The 26278-nt window shown below is 44.6% G+C and overlaps 1 protein-coding gene across 9 annotated transcripts in view; it reads left to right on the top strand.

Annotated features, from left to right (window-relative positions):
* The window catches only part of LOC135902404 (calcitonin gene-related peptide type 1 receptor-like), a 572650-nt gene extending 547036 nt beyond the window's left edge, over positions 1-25614 (top strand). For 7 of the 9 annotated variants that reach the window (XM_065432417.2, XM_070531979.1, XM_065432422.1 and 4 more), the window contains 7 exons: positions 9181-9241; positions 13041-13107; positions 15629-15714; positions 19563-19698; positions 20066-20107; positions 21389-23641; positions 25347-25614. In XM_065432417.2, the coding sequence (XP_065288489.1) occupies positions 9181-9241; positions 13041-13107; positions 15629-15714; positions 19563-19698; positions 20066-20107; positions 21389-21601 (605 nt within the window). In that variant the 3' untranslated portion in view covers positions 21602-23641; positions 25347-25614. The remainder of the gene's footprint in view (positions 1-9180; positions 9242-13040; positions 13108-15628; positions 15715-19562; positions 19699-20065; positions 20108-21388; positions 23642-25346) is intronic. The other 2 variants (XM_065432419.1, XM_065432416.1) reach the window with 2 other exon arrangements.
* The last annotated feature ends 664 nt before the right edge of the window (positions 25615-26278 follow it).

The following is a 26278-nucleotide window of genomic DNA, read 5'->3' as shown; positions in this document are numbered from 1 at the left end:
CAATAAACCCACATATGCTACCTGAAGGCATCAATGTTGCCGGATTCGAGACCCTCGTTATGTAATAAACGAGAAGAAAGGGGGTTAACCGAGGGGCCCGATATTTATTAGTCATATAATGAGAAGCCAACAAACACTGACACCAAGTACAACATAGGGGAAATTGCATGTGCTTAATAGATGAAATAAAGTAATGATAAATTAATGGAAATTAAAGTGGATGAAAAAACAACTTGCCGCAGGTGGGAACCGAACCCACAACCTTCGCATGTCGCGTGCGATGCTCTACCAATTGAGCTACCGCGGCGGCGTTTCCCCATCCACTTTCTTGGGTATTTATGTGTACTAGTAGAACCCTGGGAGTGTTAGCCAGCGCCCCCACTCACAGACCTTGGCGGCGGACGTGGAACGTCTTTTTTGCCGCAGGCGTCACGAGAACGTGATCTTTTCGGGTGAAGGCAACTGGTCAATAAACCCACATATGCTACCTGAAGGCATCAATGTTGCCGGATTCGAGACCCTCGTTATGTAATAAACGAGAAGAAAGGGGGTTAACCGAGGGGCCCGATATTTATTAGTCATATAATGAGAAGCCAACAAACACTGACACCAAGTACAACATAGGGGAAATTGCATGTGCTTAATAGATGAAATAAAGTAATGATAAATTAATGGAAATTAAAGTGGATGAAAAAACAACTTGCCGCAGGTGGGAACCGAACCCACAACCTTCGCATGTCGCGTGCGATGCTCTACCAATTGAGCTACCGCGGCGGCGTTTCCCCATCCACTTTCTTGGGTATTTATGTGTACTAGTAGAACCCTGGGAGTGTTAGCCAGCGCCCCCACTCACAGACCTTGGCGGCGGACGTGGAACGTCTTTTTTGCCGCAGGCGTCACGAGAACGTGATCTTTTCGGGTGAAGGCAACTGGTCAATAAACCCACATATGCTACCTGAAGGCATCAATGTTGCCGGATTCGAGACCCTCGTTATGTAATAAACGAGAAGAAAGGGGGTTAACCGAGGGGCCCGATATTTATTAGTCATATAATGAGAAGCCAACAAACACTGACACCAAGTACAACATAGGGGAAATTGCATGTGCTTAATAGATGAAATAAAGTAATGATAAATTAATGGAAATTAAAGTGGATGAAAAAACAACTTGCCGCAGGTGGGAACCGAACCCACAACCTTCGCATGTCGCGTGCGATGCTCTACCAATTGAGCTACCGCGGCGGCGTTTCCCCATCCACTTTCTTGGGTATTTATGTGTACTAGTAGAACCCTGGGAGTGTTAGCCAGCGCCCCCACTCACAGACCTTGGCGGCGGACGTGGAACGTCTTTTTTGCCGCAGGCGTCACGAGAACGTGATCTTTTCGGGTGAAGGCAACTGGTCAATAAACCCACATATGCTACCTGAAGGCATCAATGTTGCCGGATTCGAGACCCTCGTTATGTAATAAACGAGAAGAAAGGGGGTTAACCGAGGGGCCCGATATTTATTAGTCATATAATGAGAAGCCAACAAACACTGACACCAAGTACAACATAGGGGAAATTGCATGTGCTTAATAGATGAAATAAAGTAATGATAAATTAATGGAAATTAAAGTGGATGAAAAAACAACTTGCCGCAGGTGGGAACCGAACCCACAACCTTCGCATGTCGCGTGCGATGCTCTACCAATTGAGCTACCGCGGCGGCGTTTCCCCATCCACTTTCTTGGGTATTTATGTGTACTAGTAGAACCCTGGGAGTGTTAGCCAGCGCCCCCACTCACAGACCTTGGCGGCGGACGTGGAACGTCTTTTTTGCCGCAGGCGTCACGAGAACGTGATCTTTTCGGGTGAAGGCAACTGGTCAATAAACCCACATATGCTACCTGAAGGCATCAATGTTGCCGGATTCGAGACCCTCGTTATGTAATAAACGAGAAGAAAGGGGGTTAACCGAGGGGCCCGATATTTATTAGTCATATAATGAGAAGCCAACAAACACTGACACCAAGTACAACATAGGGGAAATTGCATGTGCTTAATAGATGAAATAAAGTAATGATAAATTAATGGAAATTAAAGTGGATGAAAAAACAACTTGCCGCAGGTGGGAACCGAACCCACAACCTTCGCATGTCGCGTGCGATGCTCTACCAATTGAGCTACCGCGGCGGCGTTTCCCCATCCACTTTCTTGGGTATTTATGTGTACTAGTAGAACCCTGGGAGTGTTAGCCAGCGCCCCCACTCACAGACCTTGGCGGCGGACGTGGAACGTCTTTTTTGCCGCAGGCGTCACGAGAACGTGATCTTTTCGGGTGAAGGCAACTGGTCAATAAACCCACATATGCTACCTGAAGGCATCAATGTTAACGCCGCCGCGGTAGCTCAATTGGTAGAGCATCGCACGCGACATGCGAAGGTTGTGGGTTCGGTTCCCACCTGCGGCAAGTTGTTTTTTCATCCACTTTAATTTCCATTAATTTATCATTACTTTATTTCATCTATTAAGCACATGCAATTTCCCCTATGTTGTACTTGGTGTCAGTGTTTGTTGGCTTCTCATTATATGACTAATAAATATCGGGCCCCTCGGTTAACCCCCTTTCTTCTCGTTTATTACATAACGAGGGTCTCGAATCCGGCAACATTGATGCCTTCAGGTAGCATATGTGGGTTTATTGACCAGTTGCCTTCACCCGAAAAGATCACGTTCTCGTGACGCCTGCGGCAAAAAAGACGTTCCACGTCCGCCGCCAAGGTCTGTGAGTGGGGGCGCTGGCTAACACTCCCAGGGTTCTACTAGTACACATAAATACCCAAGAAAGTGGATGGGGAAACGCCGCCGCGGTAGCTCAATTGGTAGAGCATCGCACGCGACATGCGAAGGTTGTGGGTTCGGTTCCCACCTGCGGCAAGTTGTTTTTTCATCCACTTTAATTTCCATTAATTTATCATTACTTTATTTCATCTATTAAGCACATGCAATTTCCCCTATGTTGTACTTGGTGTCAGTGTTTGTTGGCTTCTCATTATATGACTAATAAATATCGGGCCCCTCGGTTAACCCCCTTTCTTCTCGTTTATTACATAACGAGGGTCTCGAATCCGGCAACATTGATGCCTTCAGGTAGCATATGTGGGTTTATTGACCAGTTGCCTTCACCCGAAAAGATCACGTTCTCGTGACGCCTGCGGCAAAAAAGACGTTCCACGTCCGCCGCCAAGGTCTGTGAGTGGGGGCGCTGGCTAACACTCCCAGGGTTCTACTAGTACACATAAATACCCAAGAAAGTGGATGGGGAAACGCCGCCGCGGTAGCTCAATTGGTAGAGCATCGCACGCGACATGCGAAGGTTGTGGGTTCGGTTCCCACCTGCGGCAAGTTGTTTTTTCATCCACTTTAATTTCCATTAATTTATCATTACTTTATTTCATCTATTAAGCACATGCAATTTCCCCTATGTTGTACTTGGTGTCAGTGTTTGTTGGCTTCTCATTATATGACTAATAAATATCGGGCCCCTCGGTTAACCCCCTTTCTTCTCGTTTATTACATAACGAGGGTCTCGAATCCGGCAACATTGATGCCTTCAGGTAGCATATGTGGGTTTATTGACCAGTTGCCTTCACCCGAAAAGATCACGTTCTCGTGACGCCTGCGGCAAAAAAGACGTTCCACGTCCGCCGCCAAGGTCTGTGAGTGGGGGCGCTGGCTAACACTCCCAGGGTTCTACTAGTACACATAAATACCCAAGAAAGTGGATGGGGAAACGCCGCCGCGGTAGCTCAATTGGTAGAGCATCGCACGCGACATGCGAAGGTTGTGGGTTCGGTTCCCACCTGCGGCAAGTTGTTTTTTCATCCACTTTAATTTCCATTAATTTATCATTACTTTATTTCATCTATTAAGCACATGCAATTTCCCCTATGTTGTACTTGGTGTCAGTGTTTGTTGGCTTCTCATTATATGACTAATAAATATCGGGCCCCTCGGTTAACCCCCTTTCTTCTCGTTTATTACATAACGAGGGTCTCGAATCCGGCAACATTGATGCCTTCAGGTAGCATATGTGGGTTTATTGACCAGTTGCCTTCACCCGAAAAGATCACGTTCTCGTGACGCCTGCGGCAAAAAAGACGTTCCACGTCCGCCGCCAAGGTCTGTGAGTGGGGGCGCTGGCTAACACTCCCAGGGTTCTACTAGTACACATAAATACCCAAGAAAGTGGATGGGGAAACGCCGCCGCGGTAGCTCAATTGGTAGAGCATCGCACGCGACATGCGAAGGTTGTGGGTTCGGTTCCCACCTGCGGCAAGTTGTTTTTTCATCCACTTTAATTTCCATTAATTTATCATTACTTTATTTCATCTATTAAGCACATGCAATTTCCCCTATGTTGTACTTGGTGTCAGTGTTTGTTGGCTTCTCATTATATGACTAATAAATATCGGGCCCCTCGGTTAACCCCCTTTCTTCTCGTTTATTACATAACGAGGGTCTCGAATCCGGCAACATTGATGCCTTCAGGTAGCATATGTGGGTTTATTGACCAGTTGCCTTCACCCGAAAAGATCACGTTCTCGTGACGCCTGCGGCAAAAAAGACGTTCCACGTCCGCCGCCAAGGTCTGTGAGTGGGGGCGCTGGCTAACACTCCCAGGGTTCTACTAGTACACATAAATACCCAAGAAAGTGGATGGGGAAACGCCGCCGCGGTAGCTCAATTGGTAGAGCATCGCACGCGACATGCGAAGGTTGTGGGTTCGGTTCCCACCTGCGGCAAGTTGTTTTTTCATCCACTTTAATTTCCATTAATTTATCATTACTTTATTTCATCTATTAAGCACATGCAATTTCCCCTATGTTGTACTTGGTGTCAGTGTTTGTTGGCTTCTCATTATATGACTAATAAATATCGGGCCCCTCGGTTAACCCCCTTTCTTCTCGTTTATTACATAACGAGGGTCTCGAATCCGGCAACATTGATGCCTTCAGGTAGCATATGTGGGTTTATTGACCAGTTGCCTTCACCCGAAAAGATCACGTTCTCGTGACGCCTGCGGCAAAAAAGACGTTCCACGTCCGCCGCCAAGGTCTGTGAGTGGGGGCGCTGGCTAACACTCCCAGGGTTCTACTAGTACACATAAATACCCAAGAAAGTGGATGGGGAAACGCCGCCGCGGTAGCTCAATTGGTAGAGCATCGCACGCGACATGCGAAGGTTGTGGGTTCGGTTCCCACCTGCGGCAAGTTGTTTTTTCATCCACTTTAATTTCCATTAATTTATCATTACTTTATTTCATCTATTAAGCACATGCAATTTCCCCTATGTTGTACTTGGTGTCAGTGTTTGTTGGCTTCTCATTATATGACTAATAAATATCGGGCCCCTCGGTTAACCCCCTTTCTTCTCGTTTATTACATAACGAGGGTCTCGAATCCGGCAACATTGATGCCTTCAGGTAGCATATGTGGGTTTATTGACCAGTTGCCTTCACCCGAAAAGATCACGTTCTCGTGACGCCTGCGGCAAAAAAGACGTTCCACGTCCGCCGCCAAGGTCTGTGAGTGGGGGCGCTGGCTAACACTCCCAGGGTTCTACTAGTACACATAAATACCCAAGAAAGTGGATGGGGAAACGCCGCCGCGGTAGCTCAATTGGTAGAGCATCGCACGCGACATGCGAAGGTTGTGGGTTCGGTTCCCACCTGCGGCAAGTTGTTTTTTCATCCACTTTAATTTCCATTAATTTATCATTACTTTATTTCATCTATTAAGCACATGCAATTTCCCCTATGTTGTACTTGGTGTCAGTGTTTGTTGGCTTCTCATTATATGACTAATAAATATCGGGCCCCTCGGTTAACCCCCTTTCTTCTCGTTTATATATATATATATATATATATATATATATATATATATACACCACAACCATGACATTAACGTTCCAAACTGCAAACTCGATGTTTGTGCGGTCATGCGGGAAAAAGCTCTTTAAGAACAAACTTAGCCGAATGGTTCAAATGACTACTAAACTATGCAATAATGAGCCAAGAGAGTCAGTAGTATATTCGCGGTAAACTATTGGGTTTGAATAGCAGTGTGCTCTTAGAAATGGATGCTGGCACCAAAGTGTCGCCTTCTTGGCCACTCGATGTAAACGCGCGTTCTTTTCGAGCGGCCGTGCGAGGGCTGTTCACTCTACGACTGGCGTATGTGTTTCATTGGCTGCTGCTACATAGTTATTCATTAATTTCACCAGTTTTTACATTTAATTTAAAGCCGCGATAATTAAAAGCGTACTCAGTGGCGAAAACAGTATTTGCACATAAAGCGTGAAGCGGGGGGCTTATTTGAATCTGTCAAGATACGTTTGGGCAGCTTTATAATGGGCATTTCACTTAAGTTCATTGCCAGTAATCTATCACACCTTCAACAATGTATCGCATTAGACTCTCCGCAGTGTATAAAGCCGCACGAATTCCATCAATAACAGTAATTGTAAAATTCGGTATCCCTAAGGCTCGTTACTTTGTCACAAGCGCCCGTGGAACGAAGTCATTTAAAATCATTTAAGGTAGTTTTCCTTTTTTTTCCTCCTCGTGCAATCCTACACTAAAACTCCACTCACCGAATATTCCAACTGCTTAGCTTTTCTTCCGCAACCCTGAAAGTGAGACCTTAATGACGTTCAACTCTCTTGACTTCCGCATGCCGAGATTGCTTTCATAGATGTTGGTTAATCTCCAACGGTGTAGGTCTTCTTCAGATTCCGGCATCAATCATGGGTGTAGCGTAGAGACTGGTGATATCGACAAGATATTTCTACTACGTTCTTTTTTTTTTCGTCGTCTTTACTTTTCTGTTTGCGTTCTCGCACAATCGCGTCACCATCCGTCATCGTTAAAAATGAGCCGCCTTCGTCCGCATTCCTAGTTACTTGCACGGTACATTTCCCTTCTTCTCGAAGGCAAACAAGTACTGTCTGTTCACAGAACGTCGTTCATCAAATGCTTTCACTCTGATGAAAAACAAAAACAGCGCTAGTTTTACTATAATAATGCTCCACTGCCATCGCACATCTAAGCCAGCGGTCACTCCGTTACCCATTTTACCTTTTGTCTGCCAACATGGTTCGATTTCTTTTTTATTGCTTCTAAAGATTGATGATGCGATGATTACTTTTCCTATCCCAGCCCGCGATGACGCCTAGTGCAAGTCTTCTCGAAGTAGCTCAATATAGCGGTGAGGAGTTAGCGCGTCTTTAACGCACTTTAACTTGTCCCATCTAGTTATGTCTTTCCTTTTTATTCTCTCTAACCTTTCCGTCACATTTCCTTTTTTCCCAGTGCGGGACAGCCAGCTGGATGTAACCACTGCCTAACTCGCCTTTCTTTCGATTCCTTATTTCTTGCTCTCTCACTCAGATGCCCTGTGTTTCTTTTTTCGCTTGGTGGCTATATGTGAATGTGGCCTATGGAAACTGTCGATTTCCTCGCTAACGACATCAAAGAAACTGGAGATTTATCCTTCGTGTCAAAGAACCAAAAGAGGCTGGAAAGTTGGTTGATACGTACTAAGTTATTGAGGAGTGATCGTCAAAGAGGTTAACACTGGCAACCCACGGAAGTGCTCACCGTAATCGAACCTTTCTCCTCACATTGGCGCTTCTTGATAACTTCGCGACAATCTGTTGTGCAGAATTGGTTAAAGGTTGTTACACGAAAAATCTGTAGCGTAAGGAACCGCAAAGCGAACAATGTTTACCTGTCTTGTTCTTGTACAGCTTTCGGTAATCTAAATGAAATATGAAATGATGCGTAATAATACATAAAGTTAAGTCTAACAATGAAAAAGTACGAAGAAGTATAAGCTTGCAGTCTATACCTCAACGCGAACTTGAGTTTATCCGTTACTTTCCCCACCTGTGGTTATTCTATTAGCAAGATCAGCCTGCTAGCTGCAAAAACATAATTCCTTTTAGTGCACTTCCTAAAGCTATTCTTCTAACATTTATTGGATAGCAATTGCTTACTGACATGCGTATTTATCGATGCAATGATCACTTATTAAGCTGTTGTATTCCGTTTCACAAAAACCTGGCTCTTCAATAAAGGGCACTAAGCGCTGCCTCGTGTTTCAGATTGCTACTTGATAGTGGACGCGCCGATAACGTTCTGTTTTTGTTTTGTTTTTTATGGTTTAACACCATCTACAGCTTGTGCATAGAACTTTAGTGCCAAGTTATTATAAAGTAGCGTATAGATATGCTTATAGAGTTCGAGAAAAGATGAATTTGAGATGTTTGTGCCTTCTTCTGGCAAGAATATAAAGTGATTGAAAACTGCCGTAGTGTGCTATTAAGTGCCTCAAGTTCAATGGTGCGTCCCTGATAAAACTCGGTAAGTACAGCTGGATTGTAAGAGAGACAGACAAGCTCAATCGATCGCTGAGCCATTCCCGATGTTATCACGCGGCTCAGCACAATTTACTTCTGAATTTGCTTTGCATACTGCTGCTTTAGCGACTCGTGAGTGTCGTAGTTCGTGGTGAGCTTGCCACAATTCTTTATGAGGCAGGCACTCTTCCAATGATGTCGGACTAACCAGGTTCAGATTAAATCACTGCACTGAAAGGCAGCCGGTTGAAGGCAGAATAGATATGCTGTTTATGAGAAGAGACTGCACCTAAGTTTTGGTGGTTGCCTCAGAATGTTTAGTCTTTTTAAATGATGACCTTCGGGAAGGTGAGCTGCAGAACAAACGAAAGCAGCAGCTAGCGTTTCCTGCTTCACGATGCATTTCATTGCACAATTGGTTTCAGCAACCGGAGTATGGATAAGAGACCAACTATTAGCTTCTCAAAGAATACATCAGAAATACAAAAAGCGATAGTAAACATGCAGCGTGTTTGCACGCTCGCATCTATTTTCTTCGTACAATAAAAGAAAGAAATAATCTATGTCTCTGTGAATGGAAGGAAGCGAACAAAGGTGACCGAAGCGTAAATTGATGCGCCTGTATTTGTCAAAGGCAACGTTGCATTCCTTAGGGCGTTAGGGTTAAATGGTTGGTTCGTTGACGTCTCACTACATCGCAGATAGTGGCTTAAATCTGGTAGAAAATCAAGCTACTGAACAAAGAATCAGTGCGATGCTTGTGCACTTCTCGTCCAGGTTGTCCTGCCATCTTCGTGAGCATCAGCGCCATCTTGCGAGCGGTGAGGACGGGCCACCCGTAAGTAAACTTAACTAGCGTCATGCTTTGCCCCTCGACAGCAGTTTCCGCATTCGTCGACCAATTGCATATCTTTTAGCCGCCCGTTATTTTTCTGCACAAGAATGGCCAAGATATTCCTGCCACTCACGCAAGGTTTGCAGATACGTGCTCTTGTTTTTTTTTTCTGTTTTTTTTTACTTATACATTGTTTCGTACCCGTAGGACACGAGCACCAACCACTCTTCGAAATAGGCGAAAATTTAAACGAGCATAATGCCAAGGCATAAATTAACATGAACCTAAATACAAACAAAACAAAACTATAACAGTTCTTATTCGAGATTTATTCAATTAGCGACTGGTGTTGCCAAACTGCAAGTGGTCGCTTGGCATTCTCTGGTCCCACGGCAAACTTCAGAAAATAACTTGAGTAAAAGTAAAGTACCATTGCGCGTGCGTAAATTTAGCATCACGTTCTATTTCACTCTCATTCATTCACGGTTCATTTGTGTGGACAGCAGAGACTTACAGGCAGAAAATCCTGTCTTCTTTGATTAAAGGTAGTTTATTTTAAATACTGGCAAACTCCTTGCTGATTATACCGTGCAGCATGCGCACCGCCAGGGCAAGTTACAGGTTTTAGCCAAGCTACCTTTATCCCCGCTTTTATTTACTTCATGCTGAGCTTCAATGCAGGATGTTCTGCAACATCCAAAGGATCCACGTAAGCCTCTTGCGCATATTGAGACTTGGCGTGGCCATCGTCCAACTTTATCACCGTGTTACTGGCCGTTAGAAGAGCCCAGACTGTGACAACTATGCCATACCATGAACTGCGTGCTTTCTGTGTGCCCACTGTACTTGCGAGAAAAACAATCAACGAAAGGATATTTGTCACGCATCCAGAACCGGTCACTTTCCGAAAGCCTTCTTCTAGGTATATCGCCCAATATACTCCGCGTGCCATACAATGAATGTCAGTGCCGATTTTTGAGAGCTAGTAAACTGGATATACAACTGTAATAAGCGCTTCCGGGTTTATCTTTTTTTTTGTCATGCCTTTCTTTATTTATATTATCACCATCTTCACTTTCGCCCACACCTTTCACTCCCCTTCCTCCCCACCCCGAAGATGAATGACAGGATTGAACAAAATACCTCAGCCCAACCTCTCAGCTTGTGTCTCGTAATAATTCTTGCTACCTGCTTGCTCATCGGGCGAAGATGCGCTACCCGGGAATGAGCTGCAATTTCTTTGTTGTGGAAAATCTTGCCATACTTGTTTCTATTCCTGCGCGTCCTGAACTCTATAAAACCGCCCGGAAAAAAACCTATAACGAGACTGTCTAGGTAATAAAACCGGTGGTGGTGCCAGCTATAGTCGAGCAGAAATGGGGATGTTATATATATGGGGATGGAAACGGGGATGCGATATATATATATATATATATATATATATATATGTATATATATAATAAAACCGGTGGTGGTGCCAGCTATAGTCGAGCAGAAATGGGGATGTTATATATATGGGGATGGAAACGGGGATGCGATATATATATATATATATATATATATATATATATATATATATATATATATATATATATATATATATGTGTGTGTGTGTGTGTGTGTGTTTTTGTAAACGTTATGTAGGTCATATTGTGGAGAACTGCCACGAAAGCAGATGAGGTCGTCCTTAGCTATACTAAATATAGTGCTAAACCTGCGTAGTCGCTGTGCTTATCCGCCATTCGAAGGACATGTATTTCTAAATGAATTTCAAACTGTTTTCCCCATTTACGTACTTTCTTTTTTGACCCATAGTGTTTTGAGGCATTTCTCAATCAGCTGTTTCTGCAAACGAACTTCATTTAATTAAACTATCTTTTCAGTGACCAAGGACGTCAGTGAAATGAGTTCTAAGCACTGTCATGAAAACAGAGTGAAGCACGGGATTATTACGGAAACACGCAGTTTCTTTATGTTGTACGCGTAAAACGTAATGACAAGAACCGACTTCACGAAACATTTTGTATCCTTCAACTTGTGCATAGTGTAAGTTTTCACGAGTGAAGCAAGCATGGCAGCTCACAAACACCTTTTCAAACGGGATGAGGCTTAGAGCAACTCAGAACAAACTCTGAAAGAAATATCACTGGTGTCATTAAAACAGATCAGGAAAACGTGGATCTGATGACAACACATCTACGTTCACAGTGCCCAGTCTGACATAAAAAAAAGAAGAATGCGCGTGAGCTTGGGTAAGAATGCCGAAATGTAAAACAAGAAACAAAATGGTTATACAAAAACACAAATGCAATGGGCAGCAAAGAGCTCGAGTAGGAGCAGGCCAATGCAGAAAAGTATTCATCATGTGAGAAAGTAAAAATATTGGAGGATACGTAGTAAATGAAGCCGCCTTAGGACTGTGGCACACGGGTTTGTAGAAAATTCTGTGGAATGACACTGTGCAGCGACATCTTACTTACTGCGTATTGTCAACTCTTGACAATAAGCCTGGAGTTGCGTGAATGCAAATATAACGCTTCTTTTTTAGCTCGTATTTGGCCAATTACAGTGCATTTGTTTTCATTCTCTTGCAGAGATGACTCCAGGTGAGTTTACAATGAACATGTATAACGTATGGATTTGGGCTCACTGCGCTAACATGCCGCTCGATGTGGTTCCCGATAAGTTTGCATGCTGATTTCAATCCGTAGCGATCTTTATGTCTGGCTTGAATGTCGCAGCATCCAGTCGTAACAAATTGCCTCTGTTGCTAGTTGCTTGTTTTGCTCCTGTGGCTACTTGGTTTGTGTAGTGTCGTAAAAAGTGCTTTATACATGGTACTTGACAAGCGCTGCGAATTCAGTCATATGAAGTCCGTGCTCATTGACATTAGATGCCTGCGACATGTTGCACATCTTTTGAGAGTGAGCAGCATGATCATATTAACAGTCATAATAAATTTTGGCCAGTGCGCACAATCTATCACGCACTTTCACTGTTTTATGGAAGAGCAGAAGCTCACATTTTATGCTTCCCAGTACAAATCAATTATCTTTCCGGCTCCGAGCTGCATATGGAGCCTTGTGCGAGCTCCTCACCGTCTTTTATTTCTGTTTCAAGGCATGCTATGACGCAGACGCTTCCCTTAGTTAGTGATTGTCGTGAACGTCACAAAACAGCCGGCGTTATATGCGCAGCAAAGGTTATTGAGCAACAAGTGTTGGTAACGGCCGCCTGCCGCGGAACACAAACATCAGTTTGAATAAATGTGCGCCATCATGGCACGCATATGTTCTCAAAATTTGAAAAACGTGTAGCATGTTTTCAGATTATTGTGATTATGACTCATCTGTATAACTCTCGACTTTATATTAAGATCTGTGATTCCATAGTAAACACATTGTGTGACTACAATGGAGAATCTATATTCGTAGAACCAAAGCGTAGAAGTACATAATTAAATATCATGTGACGGCACCATCTTTCTCGAGATAAATTACGTAATAACCGCTTCCATCGTAAACGCACAAGAAGTGTTCTTGCATACACACTGCATGTTACTTACTCTCTGATGCTTGAAAATGCACGACGGAAATACTACATGCTCGAACATAGTTAGCCGCGAAGTTGTTTTGATGCATGGAATGCTTGCCTTGCATTCTATAGCATGGCTGACAGGTTGCTCGTTGCAGTTCAGCCCGGACTCGTTAAGGCCAGTATGTCAGAGATATAACATGCTTGCGAATTTTCACGCATGGTCTGCGGTCTCTACTTCACGATCTCGGCCTTTACTCTGTCGCAGTTGCTGGATGGACAACGTTGAAGGATATAACTGGATAACCTTGGCTCCAGGCTTGTTCTGCCTGTTCGTGAGTACTTCTTGGGCTCGTTGTGCGCTCAACATCCTGCTCTTGCAGAGGAAGCTTAATATGCAGTGGAACCCGCCGTGGTTGCTCAGTGGCTATGGTGTTGGGCTGCTGAGTACGAGGTCGCGGGATCGAATCCCGGCCACGGCGGCCGCATTTCGATGGGGGCGAAATGCGAAAACACCCGTGTTCTTAGATTTAGGTGCACGTTAAAGAACCCCGGGTAGTCCAAATTTCCGGAGTCCTCCACTACGGCGTGCGTCATAATCAGAAAGTGGTTTTGGCATGTAAAACCCCATAATTTAATTTTTAACTTGCTCCACTGGGTCAGCGTAAAAGGACGGATGGACGGACAGACAGACAACGACCATCTCAAAACGGCTCAAGCAGTCAAACAGTGCTATTCCCAATAAAACTTAATAGAGACGAGGACAATGGGAGCCGCATGGTTATGAAGTTACGAAGGCCTTCGGATCGCAATAAAAGTGACACGGAAACTGTTATATGATTTTTATGTGGGGAATTACTATGGACTTGAGGCACGGACTTGGAATTAGTATGTTTCATTGCTGCCACCTCTCTTATCAAGCACTATGTGCTTAGACCAATCAGGAAAGTTATTATGAGATGAAGAAAACGAATAAATTGTATTATATTGCATTATATCAGCTTTACCGGCCTATATGAACTATTAAACAATTATGGGGTTTAACGTGCCAAAACCACATTACAATTATGAGGCACACCGTAGTGGAGGACTCCAAAAATTTTGATTAACTGGGGTTCCTTAACGTGCACCTAAATCTAAGTACACCTGCTCAGCAGCCCAACACCATAGCCACTGAACAACCAAGGCGGGTATAAGAGCCATACGTTAGAAGGCTGGCCTCGGGGAAGTAAATTCAAAGAATAAATGAGCATGTATAAGCGACATGATACATTATGTCGTGTACTCCCCATAAATCGTTGACAGCTAGGCGCTTGGATTTCTCGTTTGCCGACGCAAATAATTGTTCCTCGATGCACGTAGCTTTGCCTTCTCCATTATGGACCACTGCAAAGTACAGTCACGCTGCAACAATACGATTTGGCCTTCTACACTCGTTGACAAGAGTGATGCAGCTAGGCACGCATTGCGTGCGAACGAGTCCCTTCGTTCCTCGCGTGCGCAGTCAGGCATGAATGCCTGGAGCTGTAACTTACTTACACGCGCCGGACTCGGGAAGACTTGAGTGCATTTCTCGTTGCAAGCCTCGTACATTCTACGTACTTGCTCGCTGTCCAGCTGTCTTCGCCCGTGAGGTGAGATGAATAATTATATGGGCACTTTCGAAAGGCAACAGCACAGCGCGCTATACGCCAACTTCCTGACGCGTGAGAATGCACGTGAGTGCAGAGTTTGTGCGACAAGTCTTCGGGGCTGCAGCCGAGTTGTTGTCGCTACAGTGACTTGGCCGACGTTTTCCACGGGCTGCGCATTCGCCCGTGGATACTGCACCGCATTCCTTTGCTCTCGTATAATTAGGGATTCCGCGGTGTGTATTGTGCACTCGCTTGAATAATAAATGTACGCCTTTCGCGATAACGAGTAGGCAATGAAAATGTTATTACAACGATGGGTGACCAAGTGTGAAGCATAGTATGATGATAACATTTACAAGAGATGCTCCCCATACGTGCACCACGTTTCGAGCGACAGGCGTTGTACTTTCATCACGTGAAAAAGACGAACAAACGTAACTTTAGCTCAAGCTGGTCCTTAGAATATTGGTCTCCGAGAGGCTGACTAACATGCTTGGAATTGGACAATTCCGCGGAAATCTGTGTGTAATTTGTTTGCTTCCCAAGACGGATTGTTGGTTGTCTGTGACACTAGGGTTCAACAGCGAATACTGCCTAATGTACAGGTGTCATATATTAGTGAATAATATATTGACTTCAATGCAGGCTCTTATTGACAGCGCTTAGCAAGAAAATGTCATCATTTTAAAGTGATTTTTACACAGCGGTTTTTTTTTACATTATAAGGTTTCCGGCAAAATAAGTTCGTTTTGTGCGACAGTTAGATAATACGGATTTTCTTCCAGAACTCTAGCGGGTTACGAAAGAAGTTATAATTACAGTACTAACTAAATTATCGGGGATATATTCACTTTCTAGCAAGATATGCATTGGCACAACTGAACCATACTCGCCGAAAGTTACGCCGTGCGAAGATTGCTCAGGTTTTTCGCAAAGCTTACTCTCAGGGAATCTAGGACATTTACTGAAGCTTTCAAGCGCAAGTACGTATAGCCCCCGAAAGCTCATTCTACTCAAGGACCAAAAATTCGGGCGGAGTATAAAGTCCGTGTTTACATTTCGGCGAGTGCATTTGTGCAGTTGACGGCATCTCTTCCAATGTCAGCTCTAAAGCGGGCTCGCAAGCATAGCTGCAGTTAAATTACAAAGCGATTCGTGCATTAGAAGCATTCTGCTCTTGAAGTCATCGTGTGATTTGCCATTATTTTTTTTTCTTTTACAGGCCAATTTTATTTTTCTGTGCAACATCATCCGCGTTCTCGTCACCAAGTTGAGAAGCACCCATGCGAATGAGCCAAGCCAATTTCGGTAAGCTGTCATGTCGCGTTTCTTAGACGTCCTGACTTTTTGTCAGTGGTCTTGGACCCTCTAACCTCTCTTTCATTTAAATAATTAAACAAAAACGGTCTGTGTTGGGTTTAAATATCGCGAAAGTGTAAACGTAGCGAGGTTGATGAAGTAGCGTAACCACTTGCATATCAGAATTTAGTTCTGTATTTCAGTGCTCAAGCGTGCTGAGGCCGTTCAAGAAATCAAAGGACAGAATTCTCAGTAAGGTGGCTTGAGGCAAGAAGAGAACTTCGTCTGTTTTTGATGTGCGGGCTTGTTACATATTTGAGGCAGATGGCGGTTGCTGTGGTACACGCGGCGCGGTGAGTGCTGAGAAAGTTGCGCCTCGCTACGCTTCTAGCCACACCCAGTCACTGCGTGACAGATGCGTGAAGCCTGGTGAAAACAAATCACAACGACGTGTTACATCTAGATAAATATAGCAAGTGGAGGGGGCAAGAACCTGGCCACATTGCGTAGACAATAAGGGGGGATAGGAGAGGGGGAGGTATTTTATGTAACCATCAGTGCAAAGCAGATTAAAGCTCATCTTCGCGCATCGCTTGACTGTGACTTTGGTCGGCGTGCGAATACCTCGCTAGGGTTCTACCGAAAGTGAATGTGTGTTAACATGTTGGACGATTGTTCCGATGAGGTGTGCGTTTGCAGCTCACCCAAACAGTACGATCCGCTAAGGTACGCCTTTCACGACATTGATAAGATGGCGTATCTTTCCTTTCTATTACTTTATTTCGTGCATTGCCAAGGATCTTCTCAGGCACAACATACACACTTAGTGCGCTTAGCTTTCAAGTGCATCAGCCGCTAATGTCACGGAGAAAACTGGAAAAGAAAGAAATAGGTTGCAAATAATACGTTGAATTGCTGGGCTTGTAGGTGAAAATAAAGCAGTCCTCAAAAACTTTTGACAGCAAAAAAAGAAAGAAAAGAAAACGACAGCTGGTCAACAAATTAGTCGGAACAGTAGTGTAAGGAGCAGATAACAAAATTTGTTTGTGGGCTAGTTTGTTCATGCTTAACAACTGAATACTGGAAAGCCAAATTACAAGACAGGACAGAAGAGAGACACAGAAGCACAAGGCAAGCGCTATCCCAAGCGCTTGTTTTGTACTTCTTTGTTTATCTGCCGTCCCGTCTTGGAATTGCGCTTACCAGTATTCAGTTGTTAATGAGCAGATAGTTGGAAAGTTTGTACGCATCGATTTTGTGACAGAGGGTGAGGATGTCTCGGATCTATAGGAGACGTATGACTATAGCAGTTCGAGTCCGGGTGGCGAGCTCCTGCTTTTCGGTGGCTAGCTATCGACGAGATGGATTGCCAAAAAGGTCGGACAGCTTCTGCTTGAACAGCTCCAGCTAGCGGGTTCCTCCTCGTGTAGTTGGAGCCAAGCGTGCGGGTTTCTGTTGATGTCAAAAACGACATTTGCTGGCATTATGATCGGGGCCCTCCTGTTTCCCTTGCTGATACGTTCTCACATGTTCAGCCATTTTGGAACGTCAATGCCATCGAGGCCGCAGAATCTGCCGGGGTCATGAGGACGTAGAATGGCAAAGCACTGAGCGGCCGACGATGCAGGTGCAAGTATAGATGACGCGTCATCTGCAGGAGGCATGGTCACAAGCTGAATGTGGCGTCCGCTGCGGAACTCCATTGTTAAGATCACGGGTACCCCACACCTCCACTAAATGCTACACGTATATAACCTTTTCCAAGATGTATATACGAAGAAACAGTACGTTAGAGAAGCCGGAAGAGAGGTTAGCCAGTCTGTGTTGACTTTTCGTCGTCTTTCCTGAGCTGTGGTCGTTCTCTTATTCACCTCGCCTTAACAATATGTAGCTTCGGTATGCGTGATAAGGGACAAATATATATAACACAGGGAAGTGGGTAGACAAAAGTGCCTGGAGAAGGTATGATTTTAAAGCCTTTGCGTGAAATATATTGTCTCCAGTACATCACATTACGTAGAACATGGTTAGGAAAATGCAGCCTGCGTGTTCGTATAGCCCAATGGAATAATTCCGCGCCAAATGCTACTCGGACATGGCTGAAGTTTTTGACGCGCACCTGTCTGAGTGACGCTTTGTAGCCCTGAGTATCCTGTCGTGTGCCTGCACTGCATGCTCTTTCTCTCTCCCTAATCTCTCTTTCCCTTATGCTTAGGGGTCTCTCAGCTCCTGTGAGAAAGCCAATTTAGTCTACTTCATGCATACATATGTTAAAACCGACTCGCTTAGGCGCAGTTGTCAATGCTAAGAATTCTCAACGTTGAGGATTCCTTTAAATGGACTGCAGTACTGCCGAGATACTTGTCAAGAGGTTAAAAGGCGGTGTGCACGTGCACAGAAGCTCCCTTGCGTTGCGCCGCACTCGGGTAAATTTTACTGCAGGGCTCTTTTTTGAAGCTGTCACTCATATAAGTCGATGTGAACTTCCCTGGTTTACAGGCATTCCGCGAAAGGGCTCTAACAAAGGGGAAGTGGTGTAACGCTTCTCAGTGGACAGTAAATGCCTAAAAAAACGAATACTTGGCATGGAAGCTATCCGAAGCGCCACCGGAAGTTTTAAGCAACAATAAGGTATAGGCGTGAAACACGGAATGGAGTTGCATTCACAATCTTTATGAGGAACTGTAGGACTGGGTCTTCGACTAAAACGTGTTAAGCTTTTACCGTGGCTAGGAATCAATCAAACTTTCGCTCCCATTGCTGGTAAGCAGACGTTAGCGCAGAGCGTCAGAGCGAAATCATAAATTACGCAAACGAATCGTCGCCTTTGCGTCCATTGCTTAGCGGTGGGATGGTGTCAAGTGTTAACCCTTTATTGACAAACGTTGCCTACGAGCAAGAAACAAAACAAAAAGATTTTTTTTTGTTGTTGTTGCTGAGCTTTGGTATTGAGTGCGAAGTTTCTGGCTAAATGTCTTCGGCCAACGCTGAATGATAGGGAACAAGAATTATTTGTTGATTTGGAGTAGAAACACAGGACGGGGTAGAAGTTCAGTACGCTACTCGCTATTTTTTGAAAGCGTGGTCAGAGGAGACAGACCGAGGCAATATCTCCGGCTGTAGTAGTGTCGCACATCTCATGATAAGCAAATGAAATGTACACCTATGGTTCACATATGGCGAGAGCTGTCTGTAAAAATTGCAAACAGAGCCCTAGGTGGCTTTCGGTGAAGCCTATATACTTTCAGTTTCCTACCTGGGGTTCCCCCTATTGCTGAAATTGGTTCCACAGTATATTTTTGTCGTTCCGTTGATTATGCTTATTCTCGATCAGTTTTACAGATTTAGATAGAAAAATAAGCATTTTGGGGGGATACTTATGCGGGCCGCCATTGAAGGGTTAATAAGGCTGAGAACCAATAATATACGAAGACTGTGGGCAATGTTAGTCTTGCTTCAAACTGAGGTGATAATTAAAGCATAAGGTTGATATTTTGTCAGGAGCTGGAAATGCTGCAGCAAAGGGCAGCTGTCGCGCCCATTTTCAGGAAGAAGTAGTACAGGCCTTTCGATTCATGTTAATTTTCGGCACCCATGGCTTCTCTGTGCATCGCTATAATGCTCTGTACAGGGATTACCAATTTCCCGCGGTCGCCGCTTTAGAGCGCTGTTATGTGCTCTCTATCTCTTCTCTCCATCTTTCATCCCCCCATCCCGCTCCCATGTGTAGGGTAGCAAACCGGTTAAGCTAAACTGGTTAACTTCTCTGCCTTCCTTCTCCATTTTTTCCTTCCTTCCTTCTATCCCTCCATTCGTGGCTTACTGAGTTCTTTGAGTAATAATTTATGTTTGTGTAGGAAAGCCGTGCGAGCTGTGTTGGTGCTCTTCCCGCTGTTCGGCATGCATTTCCTCATGACCGTGTACCGGAGCCCATCCAACTGCGGCCCCTGGGAGGTCTACCAATACATCAGCAAGGCGTCAGATGGCCTGCAGGTACGGCAAATGCTTGACTAATCCGAATGCCGCTGCACGCCATTTGTTCTTTATTCTTTTTAATTATTTTTTTTCGTTAGATCAGCCCTCTATTGAAGTAATAAATTAAACCGTACGAGTCTGCCATAGAACAAAATTTGATGTTTCCCCTTTAGCTGTGACATTATGCAATGAAGAAAAGAACTTCGGTTGTTTCATAATTCACCATGACAATTCACTCGCGAAATGTATGTTGTTGTACGGGAATTGAACCTCGGATCATGTTTTGAAGCTTCGCGCGCTTTCGTCTTCTGTTTTATGTCATCGCGTTTCCATCAGATGTTTCTGTTGTATCACTTATACTTAATGCTAACTTTATTTATTTCAGGGATTTTTCGTAGCCGTCATATTCTGCTACTTCAACGGAGAGGTGAGTAAGGCAGTCGGTTAAAATGGACAACATAAAGTCGAGTTATCTTAAAATGCAATTCTGCAGACAAATCGCTAAAGATGGCACAGTAAGCAGTGCTCTGTCGTCACCCCATCTCTGATCTCATATCACCTCATCTCGAGCATGCCAAGCCGTTTTCCGGGCTAACAACTCCAACTTGCATGAATTTGAGAGCGCTAATTCAAAACCTTTAATATTTGGGGTTTTACGTGCCAAAAACACTTTCTGATTATGAGGCACGCCGTAGTGGAGGACTCCGGAAATTTTGACCACCTGGGGTTCTTTAACGTGCACCTAAATCTAAGCACACGGGTGTTTTCGCATTTCGCCCCCATCGACATGCGGCCGCCGTGGCCGGGATTCGATCCCGCGACCTCGTGCTCAGCAGCCCAACACCATAGCCACTGAGCAACCACGGCGGGTGATTCAAAACCTTGCTGAAAAGAAAGAGAAATGCCAGCAAAAAGAAAAGAAACAAGTATTAGATTTACAACGACTTTATAGGAAGTTATAAATTTGGGGCAGACTTGTGGACATTGGGCGTCGGCGAGGGAAAACGATAACGCTACGTAAAAAAGAAACATTAAACAAAGGTTTGGAAAAAAATTCACACTTCATATGCACAGAATAGTCATTCAGATACTGCAAGTCTTTTTTGACAGTATTATAGATACAGTGGACTCACGTACATTTCATTGGGCTAGTCGGGTCGACATTGCAAGTATGATCACAATAAGTCGAAAGGCTAACGAGAAAGAAAGACTAGTCTAACGCCTATTCCTTGTTCCGTAACTTGCGTTTGCATGTGTTGACTTGTTTGCCGGTGTTGACTCAAATACAAATTGTGCAGTTTAGTTAGACCACTGGGTCTCTTCGATTTCTCATCCCGGAACGCCCAGAACTGTTCGAGGCGGTTCTTGCAGCCAATAAATGTTGCGTAAGCACCGTCTTGGGTATTCCTGGACAGTCCGGGATGACAAATCGAAGAGACTAGACGTTACAAATGGTGGCAAAGCTGGAAATGAAATAACGCAGCGTTAGTCACTTTCGATTCGGTTGTGCGTTTCTTACTTATGCTGATAGTGCAAACAGCGCTATCAGGCGATTTCAGCTTTACTACTCCTTCTCGCCTTCATTCTTGTCTGCCAGCCAATACGCTTGCAAGCACTGGCAACGACTCAGCCCACCTTTCTGCTTTGCAGCCTGGGTAACACCACGAGTTTTCATTAAAATCAGCACATGTTTCTCTTTCCTCGACAGGTGCTGTACTTGTTGCGGCGTTCCTACGGACGCTACCGCCTGCAGCGGGGCTTCTCAAGTCGGAGGAGCCACAGTATGGCCATGACTCGCATGTCCGTGTCGACGCACGTCTCATCGGTCGGCGATTCGCTCAATCCCAACAACGGTTCCATCAAGAAGTACGCATGCACACGCAACGGTGACACCATACTGGAGGACGAGGTCTGGAACTGACATCGATTCCGCCGCCACCTTCATCTAAGCGCCTACAAAAGGCGGCACGGTGCTACTCAGCGACATGCGTTTCCCGTTCGCACCTCTCTTCGCTCTATAGGTGCGAAAGAGCGGCGACAGTTTCGCCAAGGCCACCGTGCAAAATCGAATGCGGCTCTGGTCTCTGGCTCAGCGTGGCCGGTTTCAAACCAACAGTGAAAGCGCTCTTCACTTGCGGACGTCTCTCACCACTCCCGCGACGAACTTTTGTTGGCTGGTGATGACAAGGCCCTCAAGAGCGGTCGACGCAATTGGTGGGCTTCACGGTTTTGTCTCCAGACTTACTGAGCCGATGTCGGAGCGACACGTCGGCCTTTGTGGAGTCCCCTCGAGCGAACGTTGCGCACGCGCGAGTGCATGGTTTTGCCGAGTGAGCTTCGTAAAAATGTTCATCCTGCTGATGCATACTACTCGTTTCTTCTACTTCAGGCGTGGAGGCTGCATTTGGAGGTGATGGGACTTTTGCGTATGATAGACTCTACTGAAGAGGTTCCTGGAGTGAGGGTTGTTGGGTTTTGACGCCTACGCTGCAGCTAAGGCCCCAAACAAGGTGTTCTGCGTCGCGTATCTGATTATTATTATTGGACCGGACTTATGCAAGAAAAATTGGTCTGGCAGGTATAACTGGCCCTGTTGCACTAAAAGAAACTGTTGGGCACTATTAAACTCACGTTCTGCGTCGCCACGATTATGTTCGGGGCCGTCAGTGACGCGTCGGCCGAGCGTGAGAGCATTGTGCGGGCAGGAGGGCCATTAGTCGACAAAATTGAGCCTGGTTGTCAGGCATTCGCTTGAACTTCGAAATATGTCATCTTGTGCTGTGTCTACGTCGTGTCACCTCTCCAAGATCACAAATGTGTACGGGTTTACCACGTAAACAACAGTGCTTCGCCGCCGTAAAACCAGTGGGTGACCGGAGCGCAACCCGTCAGAATTTCCAGAAGGACGCTTCAGTGAGTGATCCTGCTCGTCAGCATGCTTTGACACCGCCGGTATTCGAAGAGGGGGCTACTGGCATTGTTCCCAAGAACCAAGCGTCTCACCCTCAAGAAGCAAATCTTTGTGAGAGCGTTAAATGTTGAGAGCAGCTAACGTCTGTCACCGTCACCGGATGCTGCGCTGATTACCGCTGATTACCGACAACTGTAAGTCTTAATGCGCGAACCATGTTACGTCAAATTATTGATAGCAGTCTAATGGCTTTGCTGCGGCCTGGAAGCGCAGGCGAAAAACATACAGGAACAATGCAAGGAAAAGGTTGACAAGCCTGTTATGCGAAGAGAACTACAAAAAGGATATTATCGGCCATGTGTGTTGTAGTTTACGAGAACATTGCAGTAACGCTCCTGAAGTACTGAATGAACCATGCGCTGCTCTTCTCTTTTTAATATTTTCCTCCCTTTTTCCCCTTTTCCCCAGTGCAGGGTAGCCAACCAGGCTCAGTCCTGGTTAACCTTTCTACTTCTCATTTATTATAGTCTCTCTTTTTCACCATCTTCTTCCGTTAGGTGTGCGTGTATATATACCTTTAATGCCACTTGAACATTACTTATAAGGCATCACATCCTTACAATTTACTTTCTCACTTACAGGCCCTAACCTTATCTGTTTTCATGATAGAATAATTTTGCAGCCCGTTTATATTCTGTACACCATAGCAAATGGAAGACACTGAGCCCAAGTTGTTTGCCGTGCTTTGCAGCTTCTAAAGACAACACGCATGACCACGGGAAGAGGATCATCGCAGCTGCATTTTCGACAATGACCGATATTTCTTTTTTTTTATGCGGTCGAGCAGGCCTATCATGATGAAACGTAGCCAGTAGGGCTGATCGAACTGGGACATTTCATCGGAAGTGCTGCTTGGGTCATCAATACAAGTCTTTAGTGTACGACAAGTGCTGCGTGCAGTGTCATGCCTGTGGCTGGTGTTCTGTTTGTGGAGTCCTACGCCGAGCCTCACGTGATGCCGCCGAAGAACGACACAGCAACTTCCTCCCGGTAAGCTATCATGAGCGCAACAAAGCATCAGTTAAAATAATGAAGTGAATGGGCAGCAGAGTGAATTTAGGGCTATTAGCTGAACCGCACAATGTTGTCACTCGGGCGTATATTAAACGATTAGCATTCTTCGCATACTTCACGCACTTTTCAGACGGTGCCTAAGGATATATATATCTACCTATGTATCTATGTATCTAACCATTTTCCCGCCAGCTTGGATCTTTGGACATGTGGCACTAGACATGTTCCGTTGTTCAATTTACTTTTTATTCCAATTTTCAGTGCTTGGTGTGTGCCGCTTGGTATGTGTCACTCTTCAATGAACCTAACGCCACTGACGTTGGGGGAAAGATTAGATAGATAGATAGATAGATAGATAGATAGATAGATAGATAGATAGATAGATAGATAGATAGATAGATAGATAGATAGATAGATAGATAGATAGATAGATAGATAGATAGATAGATAGATAGATAGATAGATAGATAGATAGATAGATAGATAGATAGATAGATAGATAGATAGATAGATAGATAGATAGATAGATAGATAGATAGATAGATAGATAGATAGATAGATAGATAGATAGATAGATAGATAGATAGATAGATAGATAGATAGATAGATAGATAGATAGATAGATAGATAGATAGATAGATAGATAGATAGATAGATAGATAGATAGATAGATAGATAGATAGATAGATAGATAGATAGATAGATAGATAGATAGATAGATAGATAGATAGATAGATAGATAGATAGATAGATAGATAGCCCCAGAAAAGTGGGTGAAGTACCCTAAAGGTATGCTGATCGCATTAAAAGTGCCCGTTATTTAGGTTTTTTGATCCATATTGTAGTGTAGCGGCGCGGCGATGGAGCTGCGCACCACCCCCGCAGCCATAAACAACTCCGCGGGGCATCCTTCGGGCCTCCCGTAAGCGGACCTTCGCGAGTGTTGGACACCAGGCACACGGACACATGATCCGACTCACTGTGCCGAACGTCGTGCGCGAGCTCCCTTTTCTTATTACTGTGTTTACTGCTTTCCTTTCGCACTAGGTCCGCGCACCGCACTTCTCTATGCTCCTTTTCCCTCTTTTCTCCTCTCGCTCTCTAAAGCCCTCGCCACTTCCGGCGTGCTGCGCGCGCCCGCTCAATTCTCTCTTTTGACAGAATAAACTAGACCTTGTTACCGAAAAGACGTGTGTCCGTATCGTTTACCAAGGCTCTACAGTAGCATCTCTAAACAGTTTCTTCAGTGGGCCGTTGTCGAGGCAAGACGACTTAGGCGAACTTTGGGTTTCAAGCCACCCTCTGTCCACCTGGACGTTTGCTGCAATCATTCTGTAACGTATGTAAACGTTTAGGATCGCTTATCTTTCCACTGTTCTGGATTGGACTTCAGTTCCAAGTCATCTAAAACCTTATACTCATTTGACATGGAAGCAGTTCTATTTACCAGCTACGGGGATGCGCATGTGTTAGCTGTGTGCTTCTTCTCAAGAGTGGCAGACCGCTCACTTATTAAAAACAAGAGTCTGATGCGGAAAATAATCTGTCTGACGCTTTTATGTGTCACCGCATGAAGCAGTACGTTTTCTTTGCGTGTGTGTGGGTTTTCTTCTTCAGACAACCTTTACTCCACGCAGTACTTATTTATTAATGATTTCAATTTTTTCTTTCTTCTGCACAGGTAGAACGGACGCAGTCACGAGCCCTTCTGGTGGAGTATTGCTGACAAATTTTCAGTGACGGACTGAAATCAACAAAATACTCAAAAAAGACGAAAGTGGAGCTATTTGCGAACTGACCAAATGCTTTGTTGTATTAGTGTTGTCACTTCAAACTCCATGCCTCCAAGGTGTCAGCGTTCACAATCTAAACTGTTGCTCTGTGTTATTTATTACGTGTCATCGTTCATCGTTACAATTTAAAAATCATTAAAACTCATACTCGTTGAAGATCACGCGGTGAAGTCTTCATTCTGCACGAAAAAACGCGAAACATGGCTATCACTTGGAGTGAAAAGGAAGACAATAGAATTACTGCACTGAAACATTTATTTTGCTGCCATTGGGTAACATATTTAACATTTGCACAATGCAGTTTAAGTTATAATAGTCACACTGGAGGATATATCATCATAGGTGAAGACTGACCACTAAATTTTAGTTATATGAGCATCTTTCATGACTTAACATTTACAAGCAGCAAAGTAAAACAACGTAATTATATGATATGCCCATTATAAGACAAAGGAGCTGTACTTTTCCTATCTTGAACATCAGTTGCTTATAGATCTTTTTCGGCTGCAACCTCTATAAGGCTGACTTGGAGTCACAAAAGCACGACCTCCTTTCAACAGAGGACTCACTATCATGCAGCCGGTAAGTATGTGTCACTACTCGTACAGTGGGGAGCAGGTTGGGCGTGACTTCAGAAGTTGTGCCACATTCCCACATTCCATAGGTTATTGTTAAGTGGGCGGTGCCAGACAATGGACGTGGTTACAAGGTGTAGTTCGTGTGCGCCTAATTTTTTATTCGGGCAAAACGGCCCTCTGTTAAGGCTTCGGCAGCGTGGTAAAAGCGCAGTAGGGACGCGGTAGTGTTTCATTCTTGGGCT

The sequence above is a fragment of the Dermacentor albipictus genome, chromosome 1 (assembly GCF_038994185.2).
Source record: "Dermacentor albipictus isolate Rhodes 1998 colony chromosome 1, USDA_Dalb.pri_finalv2, whole genome shotgun sequence".
NCBI classification, from domain to species: domain Eukaryota; kingdom Metazoa; phylum Arthropoda; class Arachnida; order Ixodida; family Ixodidae; genus Dermacentor; species Dermacentor albipictus.
The sequence above is the reverse complement of the archived record's forward strand: the minus strand, read 5'-3'. Positions and strand labels throughout refer to the sequence as shown.